The sequence below is a fragment of the Mixophyes fleayi genome, chromosome 2 (genome assembly GCF_038048845.1).
Source record: "Mixophyes fleayi isolate aMixFle1 chromosome 2, aMixFle1.hap1, whole genome shotgun sequence".
In the NCBI taxonomy this organism is placed as follows: domain Eukaryota; kingdom Metazoa; phylum Chordata; class Amphibia; order Anura; family Limnodynastidae; genus Mixophyes; species Mixophyes fleayi.
In genome coordinates this window covers 273194097-273207183 of record NC_134403.1, presented here as the reverse complement: position 1 = coordinate 273207183, position 13087 = coordinate 273194097, and the positions used below count along the sequence as shown (strand labels likewise).

The window sequence follows — 13087 nt, the reverse complement described above, 5'->3', positions numbered from 1 at the left end:
GGATGATCTACCTGGTGATTCTGTGTTAGGGTTTTACTCTTAAAATAATCATCACTTTTTCCATCTCAGGGTGCAACTGTAACAATCACTCTGACAAGTGCCACTTTGACCCCGCCGTATATGAAGCCAGCGGCAGAGTGAGTGGGGGTGTGTGTAAGGATTGTGCTGATGGTACTACAGGAAGGAACTGCGAAAGCTGTAGATCCGACTACTACAGGAATCCACATCGGGACATCAGTCACCGGGATGCCTGTATCTGTGAGTTCCCTGTCTTACAGTATAATAACCCTGCTGACACTTCTACAACTCTATCATCACATCTCTTGCACTATGGACTAAATATAGCATGTTACTGTCTTCCTCTTTATTGCATATATTTAATATATACAGTTAATTCTCATTTGAACTGTGGGCAATTCATTTCTTTCCAGCCTGTGATTGTGATCCAGAGGGCAGTGTAGGTAGCGGTAGCTGTGACCCTACGAATGGACGATGCATCTGCAAAGAAAATGTTGGTGGAGAGCGATGTGACCAGTGCAAGCCAGGTTATTACCTCCTGAGCGCTGACAACCCACAAGGCTGTACCAGTAAGTGATGCGGAGAGGCCTTGCCAGAATCTTTCTATTTTTGTGGTCTAACCTCTTTCAGAATTGTATTTAACAAACTATGCAAGTTATTCCCCCAGTGTAACAATAATTTTAAAATGTTGGGCTTACAATTATGTTAAATCTACAAATTCCCTCCAGTTCTTCTACATTACTGTGATTAGTGGATATCCACCAGAGGGCAGTAAACATCTTTAAACATATTCTATTTTACCTGAATACAGCACAGTATGTAGATGCTCTATATACTTGGTAAGGTAAAGCTCTATATACTGTTAATTTAAATTCCTATTTTTAGGGGGAGATTTAATTCTAAAGAGCAACGCTAGTTGATGTGCATTTTTACCGTTAGTACGGTAATGTGAATGCTGATTTTTGCTTGCAGCTCCCTGAGCCACGAGCAGAAATCCGTGTTAAAAATCTACCCCTTAAACTTTAATTTTGAAACGCTGATTTTGTGCAAAATATATAAAAGTGTGTAGTAAAAAGAAAAAACTAAACTAAATACTAGCATCAACTTATAACCAAAATATTAAACCGTATTTATATAGAGGATAGTTAGTCATTCAGCTTATACACACACCAAGCACTGCACATATATGGACTCTGGTCGGAACCAAACCAAGACCCCAGCACTGTGAGGCAGAAATGCTAACCACTGTGCTGCTCAGGAAGTTCTAAATTTAAAAATACATTGAGTTGTATCCCTACTCAAGAGGGAAACCTATTCTAAGCCTAATCATAAACTTAACTCAAATTTTATTATAGACCACTCTAATTTCTACAAATGTTAGTCTAGCCCTGTTGTGAACTATATCTTACATTCTATTTCAGAGTGTGACTGTAACCTACAAGGAACTGAAAGAGACCAGCCATGTAACAGTGAAACAGGACAGTGTCAGTGTCTCCCCAATGTCACAGGTCGGCGATGTGACCAGTGCTCCTCCCACCACTGGAACATTGCCAGTGGGAGGGGCTGTCAGATGTGTGGCTGTCATCCCAGGAACTCTTACAGTCTCCAGTGTAATCAGGTGAGGGGTGACATCAACCATTGTTAGTATTTCACATGTGCAGAATTGATAATATAGGGGATAATACATCCCTCTGCAGTACTATATAAGAATATTAGAAGTCACCAATAAATTACATGACCATAAAAAAGCATGAGTACTTTTATACAGCTGACTTAACTCCATGGTGGCTTCTATTATCCTTATATCTCACATTAAGGGGCGCATTATTCCAAAATATACATTAGTAGTAGTTTTATGACAAGGAAAGTAAAAACAGTTTAGTGTTTTAATTGCCATTGTTTTAATTACCACTGGGTTCGTTTTCTTATTTAATTATGTACACAGCTTTGTCATGGGCGAACATTCTATGTGTGACTGACAGGCTGCTGCATGGGGCAGGTCCAGGGTCAGGGTAGTGCTCTGTACTTTTTTCACCGTATTGTCTAACTGAGGAACATTTGCAGGAGACATACAGCAATGATGGATAGAGCATGTATGTATTTTTCACAGACAGTATATAAACAAATGTGTGAATTTAAGTATATACAATTTGTCACTCTCTTGCATGGATTGTCAAAAATAAGGATATTATTCACAGCCGTTTATACAAAGGATTCCCACCTCTTATGGATGACAATATGGTATCAGAATACAATGCCATTCATTCATAAGTCATGTTGATATTTATACTCAGTGAAATCTTTATATAAACCTGTGTACATGGGTACAGATGCTTAAGATATGCAACTCTTTTATCAGGGAGATGGTCAGTTAAATTGCATGCCCAGGATGTTGGGCATTACTGTCTTTCCTCCATCAGCCGTCTGCTTTACAACAGATCTCTCAGAGCATATGAAGGACTGCCATAATAAAATGTGTGTGTGTGTAAGGGGGTGCACTGTAAAAGCAGCTCTCTCCTTTTAAAATTTCTCTTGAAAACAGTTATGGCTACCAAAAACAGGCACTGGTTCACACAGCTCTCAGCACGTCATGTGTTGACAAGGGGAGAAAAGGAGGGGGAGGATGTCACACTGCAGATAGAGCTCAGAGGGGCAGGGAGTCATGATGTAGTAAGTCTCTCTGCTCGCTACATCATGTAACTGTGGTTGCCATAGTAGTGGTAGTCCATAACACTCTGTAGAACTATTAATCATTAAACAGCCTGAAAAAGCAAACCAATGAGAAGTGGTAAACATCCAGATTCCACTTATAGCCTGCCACAGTGATTTATGCTAATACAACACACCTAATTTTTCATGGGATTGCTGCTTTAAAATTAGCGAAGCAAATGTATATTTGAACTCTGCTAATCCAGAGATAGTATAGAGGTTGCTGTATTGTGTGTTTTTATTGTGAGTGTAAAGTAGCAAGGTAAGGTAAGATGTATTTTAATGCCCTGCACAGTGTTTTTTAAACGTGACCACTTGGATTAATGGGAGAGCTCACACAAGTATACTTGGCATAAAGAACATGGGCTAATGAACCTGCAGAATTTGGCTATAAAACTGATTAACATTAATTTAAATATGGATATACATCTGCATGTATAAATACTTATAAATATGTAGACATGATTAATATATGCTCATTGTGGTAAACTGACATATAAGGGGTAAGTCTGCACCCTTTGTCACTTTTAACCACATAGGGGTATATTTACTAAACTGCGGGTTTGGAAAAGTGGAGATGTTGCCTATAGCAACCAATCAGATTCTAGCTTTCATTTATTTAGTGCATTCTACAAAATGATAGTTAGAATCTGATTGGTTGCTATGGGCAACAGCTCTACTTTTTCAAACCCCTAGTTTAGTAAATATACCTCATAATGTTTGCAAAATGCTATATGCCCTCTCATATAAAACATAAAACTAAAGTCATAGTCAATTATTCACCACACTGCAGCAAAGCTCTAGGGCTAGATTTACTAAGCTGCGGGTTTGAAAAAGTGGGGAAGTTGCCTATAGCAACCAATCAGATTCTAGCTGTTATTTTTTAGAAAGCACTAAATAAATGATAGCCAGAATCTGATTGGTTGCTATAGGCAACATCCCCACTTTTTCAAACCCGCAGCTCGGTAAATCTAGCCCCTAGTGTTTCCATGGGGTCCTCCTTCACTGTCTAAAGTGAATAGCATTGCAAAAATAATCCTGAGCGCATCAGATATCAGGGTTTGAAAAATACAAGAGTTGGGCCAGAGGTGAGCCTCTTGTGTAACACATGTGACCGCAGGCTGCCTGTTGCACAGCACTTTTACATAGTTGATCTTCAAAACCTACATAAATACATATAATATGGGGCAAATGAATAGTAGTAGCTTCTAGTTATATCAAACATAGTACATGGTTCTGTGACACAAGCTGGATTTTATTAAGGTCACCATTGTGCCATGTATACGTTTAGCAGACCTATTAAGTCATTATCCAAAATGTAATCCTGACATATGTAAGGAAATCAGAAGCAGTGTTTTGTATCTTACTAGAACCGCTTTATGATACACAGATCTTTACACATAATAACAGATGTTTATTGCCTGATATGTGACAGATTTTGTGCAGCTAACAGCTTACACGCTCCTATTCTATTCTGTTCAGGTCACTGGCCAATGTCTGTGCAGAAATGGCTTTGGCGGCCGGCTGTGTACTGAGTGCCCAGACAAGATGTATGGAACCCTACAGTCTGGATGCCGAGGTTGGTGTCAGCCATTAGAACCTGTTTATGCAGTAGAATAGGAAAAAAAGAAATAATAGATTTTTTTTATTATATTTGGGCAAATAATGTATGTGAAATGACAAATATACCAAAGTGTACTGTCACACTCACATACAAGCATTTTTATTAATTAAAACAGATGTGGTAAATATAATATGTAACACGGAACAACGCAGGGAGCAGTATAGTATCACAAGACAAAGTATAACTGAACAACTACCTATATGTATAATACAGGCAGTAAATTATACTATTGAGTCCCATAGCATTTGAATCTATTTTACTCACCCCAAAATTATAAGTAGTACATTGCTGGCATAGGGATAAGCCGCTAAGGCACAATTACAAACCGTAAAAATTGCACAAGCACACTGCTTCTTTATTTACACCAATGTATTTATATTTCTGCACGGTGGCTACGTGGTTAGCACTTCTGCCTCACAGCATTGGGGTCATGAGTTCAATTCCATGGCCTTATCTGTGTGGAGTTTGTATGTTCTCCCTGTGTTTGCATGGGTTTCCTTCAGGTGCTCCGGTTTCCTCCCACACTCCAAAAACATACTAGTAGGTTAATTGGCTGCTATAAAATTTTTTTACCCTAGTCTCTCTCTCTCTGTCTGTCTGTCTGTCTGTCTGTGTGTATGTTAGGGAATTTAGACTGTAAGCTCCAATGGGGCAGGGACTGATGTGAATGAGTTCTCTGTACAGCGCTGCGGAATCAGTGGCGCTATATAAATAAATGGTAATGATGATAATACCCCAGAAAACCAGTCTGTCCTAGTTTTCCATATTTCTTGATCCATCTGAAAATGGAAAGAGTCAAAACATCACTTCAAAGTCTTCATTAATTAAACTTTCTGTTTTCTCATGAAATACTGCTTGGTTAAGAGTGAGGGTATATGGGGACCATACTGTAACGGTACAATATTCTTAAACTGTATCTTCACGGCACTGTTCCCACTCATAGTCTTTCAACTTTTCTCTACCTGTCTGCATTCATCTTCCTGTAATAGCAAATGTATCTATATATGAGGTTGTTTTGGAAGCTAGTGGACTAAAACCAGTAGTAACAGTCAGTAATATCAGAGACATTCTTGGATAGTACTTTTGCTGAATCTTGAAAGCCAACCATTTTCTTCTTGTTTAAATTCAGGATGCAACTGTGACTTCCAAGGAACACTTGAGAATGGCTGCGATAAGGCAACCGGGAAATGTTTGTGTCGGTCAGGATTTGTGGGAGCCAGGTGTGACTCCTGCCAGAGAGGATACACTGACACATTCCCCAACTGCAGGCCCTGCCACTCCTGCTTCCAGTTTTATGACCATGAGCTTACAGTTCTTGGTACCCAGATGCAAACGCTACGAAACACTAGTGTCGGACATGTAGGGCAGTTTGATGTCGACTTTGGGCCGAAGATAGCTAGTATTGAAACTGAACTTAAGCGTGTCCAGAAGCTGTCCAGTGAATCGAGTATTTCCGACAGTGAGATCTTACGCATGGATAACCAACTGACAAAAATGAGGTAAAAAACTGAGACCAATTGCTAGTACATAGATTTTTTTCTCCAATTTATACATAAGATGTACAAAAATACACATCCCATACTGTTATATAATGTGTTTTAGTCATACAATCTATGGGGGTAATTCATGCTATTATCATTACTACGGTAATACTACTGTTATTACGGTAGTTTAACGCCGGCTTTTTGCTCGCTGCTCCCTGAGCTGCGAGCAGAAAGCCAGGTTAATATTACCATAATAACGGTAATACGTTTAACGCGGCGGTACTTTGGGGGAATTGAATTACCCCCTATAGTATATAACAGGATTACTTAACAGTCTACAAATTCTTATAAACAAACACTTTAAGATTTTGTTCCAAGATGATAAATATTACAGATGCTGAAATGCTTGTTATATTTCAATGTATATGACCTTGATTTGAATTCATTTAAAGTACTATTTATAGATAACTCATAATGCCCAGTGGTCGACTGCGAGAAGAGAAATAGAAGTTTTTCTTTCTTGTCTTTTGCAGAGGTGACGTCAGGCAGGTGAACCCTGACCTGCCTGTTGTGGAAGGTTTTGGTTCTCTTTCAGATGACTTGAATTCCTTGAGGGTTAAGGTCAACAATGTTAACGGGCTTTACGCAAGTAAAACGACTGAGCAAGGAAACAGCATGTCCACCGACGCCTCAGGTACATTGTTGTCCTGTGTGTCACCTGCTTTACTGTCCCAGCATGGGCATGACTCCAGTGTGTTATAATGGATGAAAATTACTTTTCACAGAGCATAACAATTCTACATGAATCATGAATTTGCTTTCTTCCTAGGTTTATTTAAGACTGTTAGTGCGGCTTACCAGTCATCATTGGAGTCTGCAGAGAGAGTGACAGCAGCTGGGGCAACTGTAGCCCAATCCAGGGAGAGTAGAAGAGGGGTAAATGGGCTGGAAGGGAACACCCAAGAGGCACTGTCTGACCTGGAAACACTGAAGGAGGAGCTGTCCTACCCAAATCTCACACCAACCATCAACAGGGTAATGTCTCAGGGTAGATGCAACATTTTATTAAATCTGTATATTAGATGCATGTAAATATATCTGTTAGTTCTCATCCATCATGAGTAACATATGACAACCAGAACATACATTTATCAAGTGTACATACTATCTATGAAACACTTGCACCCTAGAAGTATGTTATATTTTGTCTGTTAGCAAGAGAATGGGGAAGTAAAATAATGTTATGGTAATCTTTCCATTGTGGTTATATCACAGCTTTTAAATATAGGTATGGGATTTAATAACCATAATGCTTGGGACTCAGAGGTTTCCATTTACTATGCCAAAAATATGCCACATTACATTTAAAAATACCCTTGTCCTTGTCCACGCTGCCCTTGGCATTGCCCCGCTCAGTACATTTTTTAGCAGTGTGCCTATCAAGGACTGTAGGAGGAGGCAGATGTGATCATTTCTGTGAGTAGGACCTTGTCACTGAGGAGCAGCAATGATTATTTTTTGGGTTTCCAGCAGAACCTTCTGAATAAGAGATCTCATACCTATATATAGCAATTATTTAAAGGAAATACATATAGTTTGAAATGGGTATTTTTTTGTGGTTGTGGTTTTGTTATGGATTTGATCATTATAAAATCCAAAGCCATCTTCTACATTTGCATGATTTTATTTTGCTCTTATATACTCAATATATAACACAGCCAGAACAAGGCATCAATACCAAAGTGCCCAAGAAAATGTTGTGCAAAGGCTTTGTAGTGCTATTGTATTACCTCCATTGCATCACTTTATGTGTTCTGTACAAAATATGATTCATGAGAGCATGCTGAGGCAACACAATAACTATGGGTACTGTATGAGAATCAATCTCATTTTAACAACTTTCATTCTTATAGATCTGCGAGGGTATGAGAACAGATCCCTGTACACCCGAGAATTGCCCTGGAACTGTATGTCAAAGGAACAATGCTACATTGTGCAAGGTGGGATCCCTTTGCAGAGGTGCATTGCCTATGTCCATGAATGCACTGAGGAACACAGAGAAAACTGCCCAGGATCTCCAAAACCTCAACAGCCAACTCCTGAAGAACACACAGATGGTACATGATACCCTGGATCTTATGTATATTTACCTACTACTGCAACACAGCTTACTAACTGAAAGTAGCAATTGATTCTTACTTCCATGTTTAAAGGAGAAATTAAATCTAAAAAATATTTTGAAATCAAACCCACCGTCAATCAAATAGTAAAACTGTGAGGGCTTGCCACTTTGGATATTGCCGTTTGGCAAGTACATACCTATGGATTTTTGCCACTCATGATATACTTCAGGTTACAGAGCCTGGAGACATATGTAAATTAAGTATCGCTAGAGGCAGGGTAATGGGCTTGCTGGTTGCACTAGATGCTTTGAAAATTGTGATAGTTACACACCCAGAAGATGGGTATTAACCCAATAATAGGGATTCTCAGGTAGTCGGGAGTTACTAGGTAAGGAAAAGGGTGTTTTTCTAAATTTTTTGGTAGGCTAGTCAGGGTTCTCGTTTAAGATGGGCAGAAGTCAAGTAGAACATTATTTCTGAGATTAGAAGCTGTACTCTTGAATTAAACATTTGTAAAAATAATATTTAGCACACTGTTTTTTTCAGTGAAAATGTTAGCTTATTTGTAAAAAAACAGATATTTCTAACAATTCAAAAAACAATCCAAGGTATTTTAAAAGGCACCTGTTCTGTAAGTGAATAAATACCACAAAACACCGTACGTCATGATTTACAATTCAATTAGCTGTGAGACTCCATAAGAACCTCACACTTTGGAGGGAATTCAATTTCCCCCAAAGTAGTGCAGCATTAAACCTACTACCGTTACTACGGTAACTTTAACCCGGCTTTCTGCTTGCGGCTCAGGGAGCTGCAAGCAAAAAGCCGGCGTTGAATCTACCGTAATAACGGCATTTCAGCGCACTATTACCGTAATAACAGTATTAGTGTACAGGCCTTTTTATAGTAACTCGGCCAATTGAATTCCCCCTTTGTGTTTCTACGCATATTTACCGCAATTATGGTGCAGAAAACATTGCAAAGGTGCGAGCAAAGATTCCATATGGCTAATTAATTCTCCCCCTAACAATTGTTTAGGTGCCTAAAGTTGAAAAAAATTGTGCAGTCATATAATATAATATCTGTTTAATAGATACGGGAAGCAGAAAAAGCGGCTAATCAGATGAAAGATAATGCCCAACATCTGACAGAGCAAGTAACCCGGACCAGGAATCGCATGGAACAGGATATAGGAAGCACCCGACAGTTCATACAGCAAGTTAGAGACTTCCTGACAGGTGAGATTCAGGAGAAGGGTACAGTATCTATAAACTGCTCAACGCTTTCATACACATGCCTTTCTGTATGTTACTAATAACATGTATTTATGTAGTGCTAGCATAATATACAGCGCTTTACAAATGTTGTATGCAATGTACTTATTATTATTGTTATCAGTATTATTTTTATTTATAAAATGCTGACATATTATGCAGTGATGTACATTTAAGGGATGACAACACAATCAAATTACAATCACAAGTTACAAATTACAATGACATGAAACAGTAAGTAAGCATGGCCCTGCCTAAATTACCTGACAATCTAGAAGGCATGGAGACAGTGGCGTAACTACAGTGCATGCAAGGGATGCAGCCACTAGGGGGCCTAGAAGTGAGGGGTGCCCAGCAATGCTTTTCAGAGCAGAGTGGGGGGGACAGAAATGCAGAGTTCTGCCCATGTGTGGGGAAGATTTGATACATAAGGTGGAGGAATCTGTCTTATAGTCTTAGGGGGGTATTCAATTGTTTGTTTTAACGCGCTAAACCCAAAAAAAATGAGCGCTCTAAAAATATTACCGTTAATACGGTAATTACTCGCTAAATTTCATCTCGCAGCTCCCTGAGCAGCGAGCTGAAATTCAGCCCGCTGACAGCGAGTAAGTACCGTATTAATTGTTTACGCGCGCAAAATTACCGTATAATATGAAGTTTTTTTAGAGCGCTCGTTTTTTTTTGGTTTTAGCGCGTTAAAACAAACAATTGAATACCCCCCTTATAGTCTTATTCAGATGACTCAATTTAACCATGTTGTAGTGTGGTATCAATCTATACATTGAAAGTACAAGGTTGTCTGAATTGTTATGTCGTATTCTGCATCTGTATTGGCCCTTAAATTGTATCCATCGCTTATGCTACTCATGCTGGGGCAGCCATATTGTTGGCTTTTAGTTCACTGGAGACAAGTTATTAATGAGGCACTACCAAATTGATGTCACCAGCACATAATGAATTGATAGGCTGAATGCTGGCATACCACCTAATATTATCCCAGTGTGACAGCACACACGCAAAGTATCTCACATTGGGGGGCTGTTTGTCCCTTCTGAATCTCTAGACTGCCCCCAAGCACTCTGCCTGAAATAGACCATTGTATTGCCAAGCTCACCAGTGACAGGTGCACACAGGTGCACACAGCTTCTGCTCACCATGATGAGAGGGACACACCTCCCGACATTACCGACAATTGGAACAAAGGTCCTGACTGTCAGGTCTTTGGGGAGATTCCCGAAACCCTAAATTAGAACAGTAGAGAGATATGTAACATTTCAGCCCATAAATTAGCTGTCACCACTGGACCTCATTTATGAAGTGCACTGGAGGTGCAGCGCAGAAAACCTTTGCTTTTACAGCATTGTACCTAGATAGACTGTCTAACACATAGCAAGGTGCACTCCTACTCTACACTGACAACATATGTCTGCAGCCTACAAGTGTACCTAGTTAGGGGGGGGGGAAGAGAAATCTGCAGAGCTGCACTGGGAACAATTTTGTGCTTTGTTAATGAGGCCCATTATGGTTAAGAGACAGGTACATTTATGAAAACACTTATATTGTAGCCAGTGCTCCAGTGACTGAAGTGTTCATGATAAAACTGCCTAATGATGAAAACATTCCAATTTAAAATAGTATTTACAAGGCTTTATCACAATATAAAGAATACCTATGGAGCATCCTAACAACATAATTACATTTCCAAATTAATTAGAAATGCCCAAGCGAAAAATAATACTAACTATTCACTGCTAATTTATTTTTCAGTTACAGACAGTATTCCTTTGCACCTATTACACTACACTAAGCAGACACTATGCAATGCACTAGATGTCCTGCAGACATAATAATCTATCTAAGCCACGTGCGCCAGGTTCAGGTGCTACCTGTGCAGACTGCTTAATCAGACTACATGTCTGAACACTAAGCCAAGCTGCTGACTTTTACAATGTCAGCTTATCATATTAATAACAGGGTATCCTTTGTGGGATTACTTTGCTGAACTAGATCTCGTAACAATAGGACAGTTACTTATTTTTCTCTAAATTATTTGGCGTAAAATAAATTGGTGGCCGCTGGGTCAGATGCTGTCCTCCAAGGCTTGTTTGTGCCCCCAACCCACTAAAAAATCCCTGATAGTCTCCACAGGTTGACATCATTTTTTTAAGTATTCAGCCTGCCAACACATAGTTCTAACATATAGGTGATCTAAGCTTGGGCTGCATGCTAAAGTTTTGAATCAAGTATTTACCCCCTGCAAAATGTGTGTATTTGTAAATGCTATATAGTGTGCAGTAGATTGAATTTGCTTTTTTCCTTTACATTAAAAATGTGCAGTATATATATGTAAAGGTACTTGTATTGAGATAACAGGTGGTCACACTGGAGGACCACCAAACTTAAAATGGAATTTATTTTATATATAAAAAAAAGAACCATTAGAAATATTCAGAATAGTAACAGGGGCTTAGTGGAGCTTAGAAAGGAAATCTCTACCCAGTATTGTTTAACCCATGCCCTGAAAAGATCATTTATAAATATTTTGAATTATTATTATTTAGGTCTCTTGTGTTTTCCCATAACCCTAGTTCTACTACATGAAAACTATTACATTTCTGATATATTTAGATATATTTAGATTAATAGAACAAATGTAATATGATGTTAAAGCTGTTTTATTGCAACCGAGAACCTAAAAGGATTGGCCAAAATAGGTGTCCTATGGGGGTCCTGGTCTTCTGCTTCACATGATCTATATGATCTACATGATCTACAGGAACTGTCCCCTCTAAGCTTAGCAATCTGGAAATGATAGTGTTAAGGAACGTGCTAGAAATAATCCTGCACACTGCAAATTGAACCCTTCAGGTGGCATCCTCACAGAATTAACCTTTTTAACTCCTACTTTTCCAGATTTCTCAATTTAGAGGGAAGAAGGCTTATAGGCTTATATCCTTAGAGAAATTGCAATTTTGAAAAAGAATTGTGCAACATGCTAGTTCTTAGTTCTGTTCTTACAACAGATCTTTTAAAGGTAGCACATTGTACTTGTTATAATGGGCTGGGAGGATTATTGAATAAAGTGAAGCTAGTGCAGAACTGATACAAATCACACAAGCGAAGTCACACATTTTCTTGGGCATATTTAAAGCAAAATAAAAGTAGATGTATTTGAAACTTGGTAAAATGTAAACTTGTGTTTCTTTGAATAATAGTGCAGAGTTGCACACAGTATATACCAGGATTTTACTAAATGCTGGTGCCGGGATATATTCTTGAAATCTGCTCTCTAGCTGGTATCACAAGACATGCCATACCTTATATATATTCATATTCATATGGAGGGAGCTCTAGATTACACATGAGGTGTATCAATTGTCATCCTTCTTATAAATAAAGTAGCTTAGCACTTGGCTAGCATTAATGACCTTTTAATAAATCAGACAGTTTATAAAAGTCTGATTGAGTGGGTTAGTTGCATTCACCTGCTTGGGACTGCAGATAATTTGGCAGGGGCAGATCAGAGGTGTGCCAGGTATTACTGTCAGATCATGCGATCTTCAGATGAGCTTTAAATACTGTCACTGACAGCTTCTCTAGTACACAATGATCCTAGAGGACATTGGTGTGAAGGTGAATTGGAAAGTAGAAGGGCGGATAAGATTACACATTGTGGGCCTCATTTAGAGTCGGACAGAAAGTCTGTCTAAGAAGTGTAGGAGTGGGAGTGTGCCGCAACTTGGGAGGGTATAACGAATAGCATGCAACCCCAGTTGCATCCCACTCGTAATACCCTACCGAGCTGCGAGCATTTCATGCAGCTAGCTAACTACTTGCGCCACCTAATTCCTGCCG

General features: G+C 39.0%; 1 protein-coding gene across 2 annotated transcripts in view; it reads left to right on the top strand.

Annotated features, from left to right (window-relative positions):
• Window positions 1–13087, top strand: part of LAMB3 (laminin subunit beta 3) — a 76078-nt gene that overhangs the window by 53130 nt on the left and 9861 nt on the right. For both annotated transcript variants that reach the window (XM_075196220.1, XM_075196221.1), the window contains 9 exons: window positions 70–258; window positions 432–587; window positions 1440–1636; window positions 4210–4306; window positions 5481–5850; window positions 6369–6529; window positions 6665–6870; window positions 7749–7952; window positions 9052–9196. In XM_075196220.1, coding sequence (XP_075052321.1) covers window positions 70–258; window positions 432–587; window positions 1440–1636; window positions 4210–4306; window positions 5481–5850; window positions 6369–6529; window positions 6665–6870; window positions 7749–7952; window positions 9052–9196 — 1725 coding nt within the window. The remainder of the gene's footprint in view (window positions 1–69; window positions 259–431; window positions 588–1439; window positions 1637–4209; window positions 4307–5480; window positions 5851–6368; window positions 6530–6664; window positions 6871–7748; window positions 7953–9051; window positions 9197–13087) is intronic.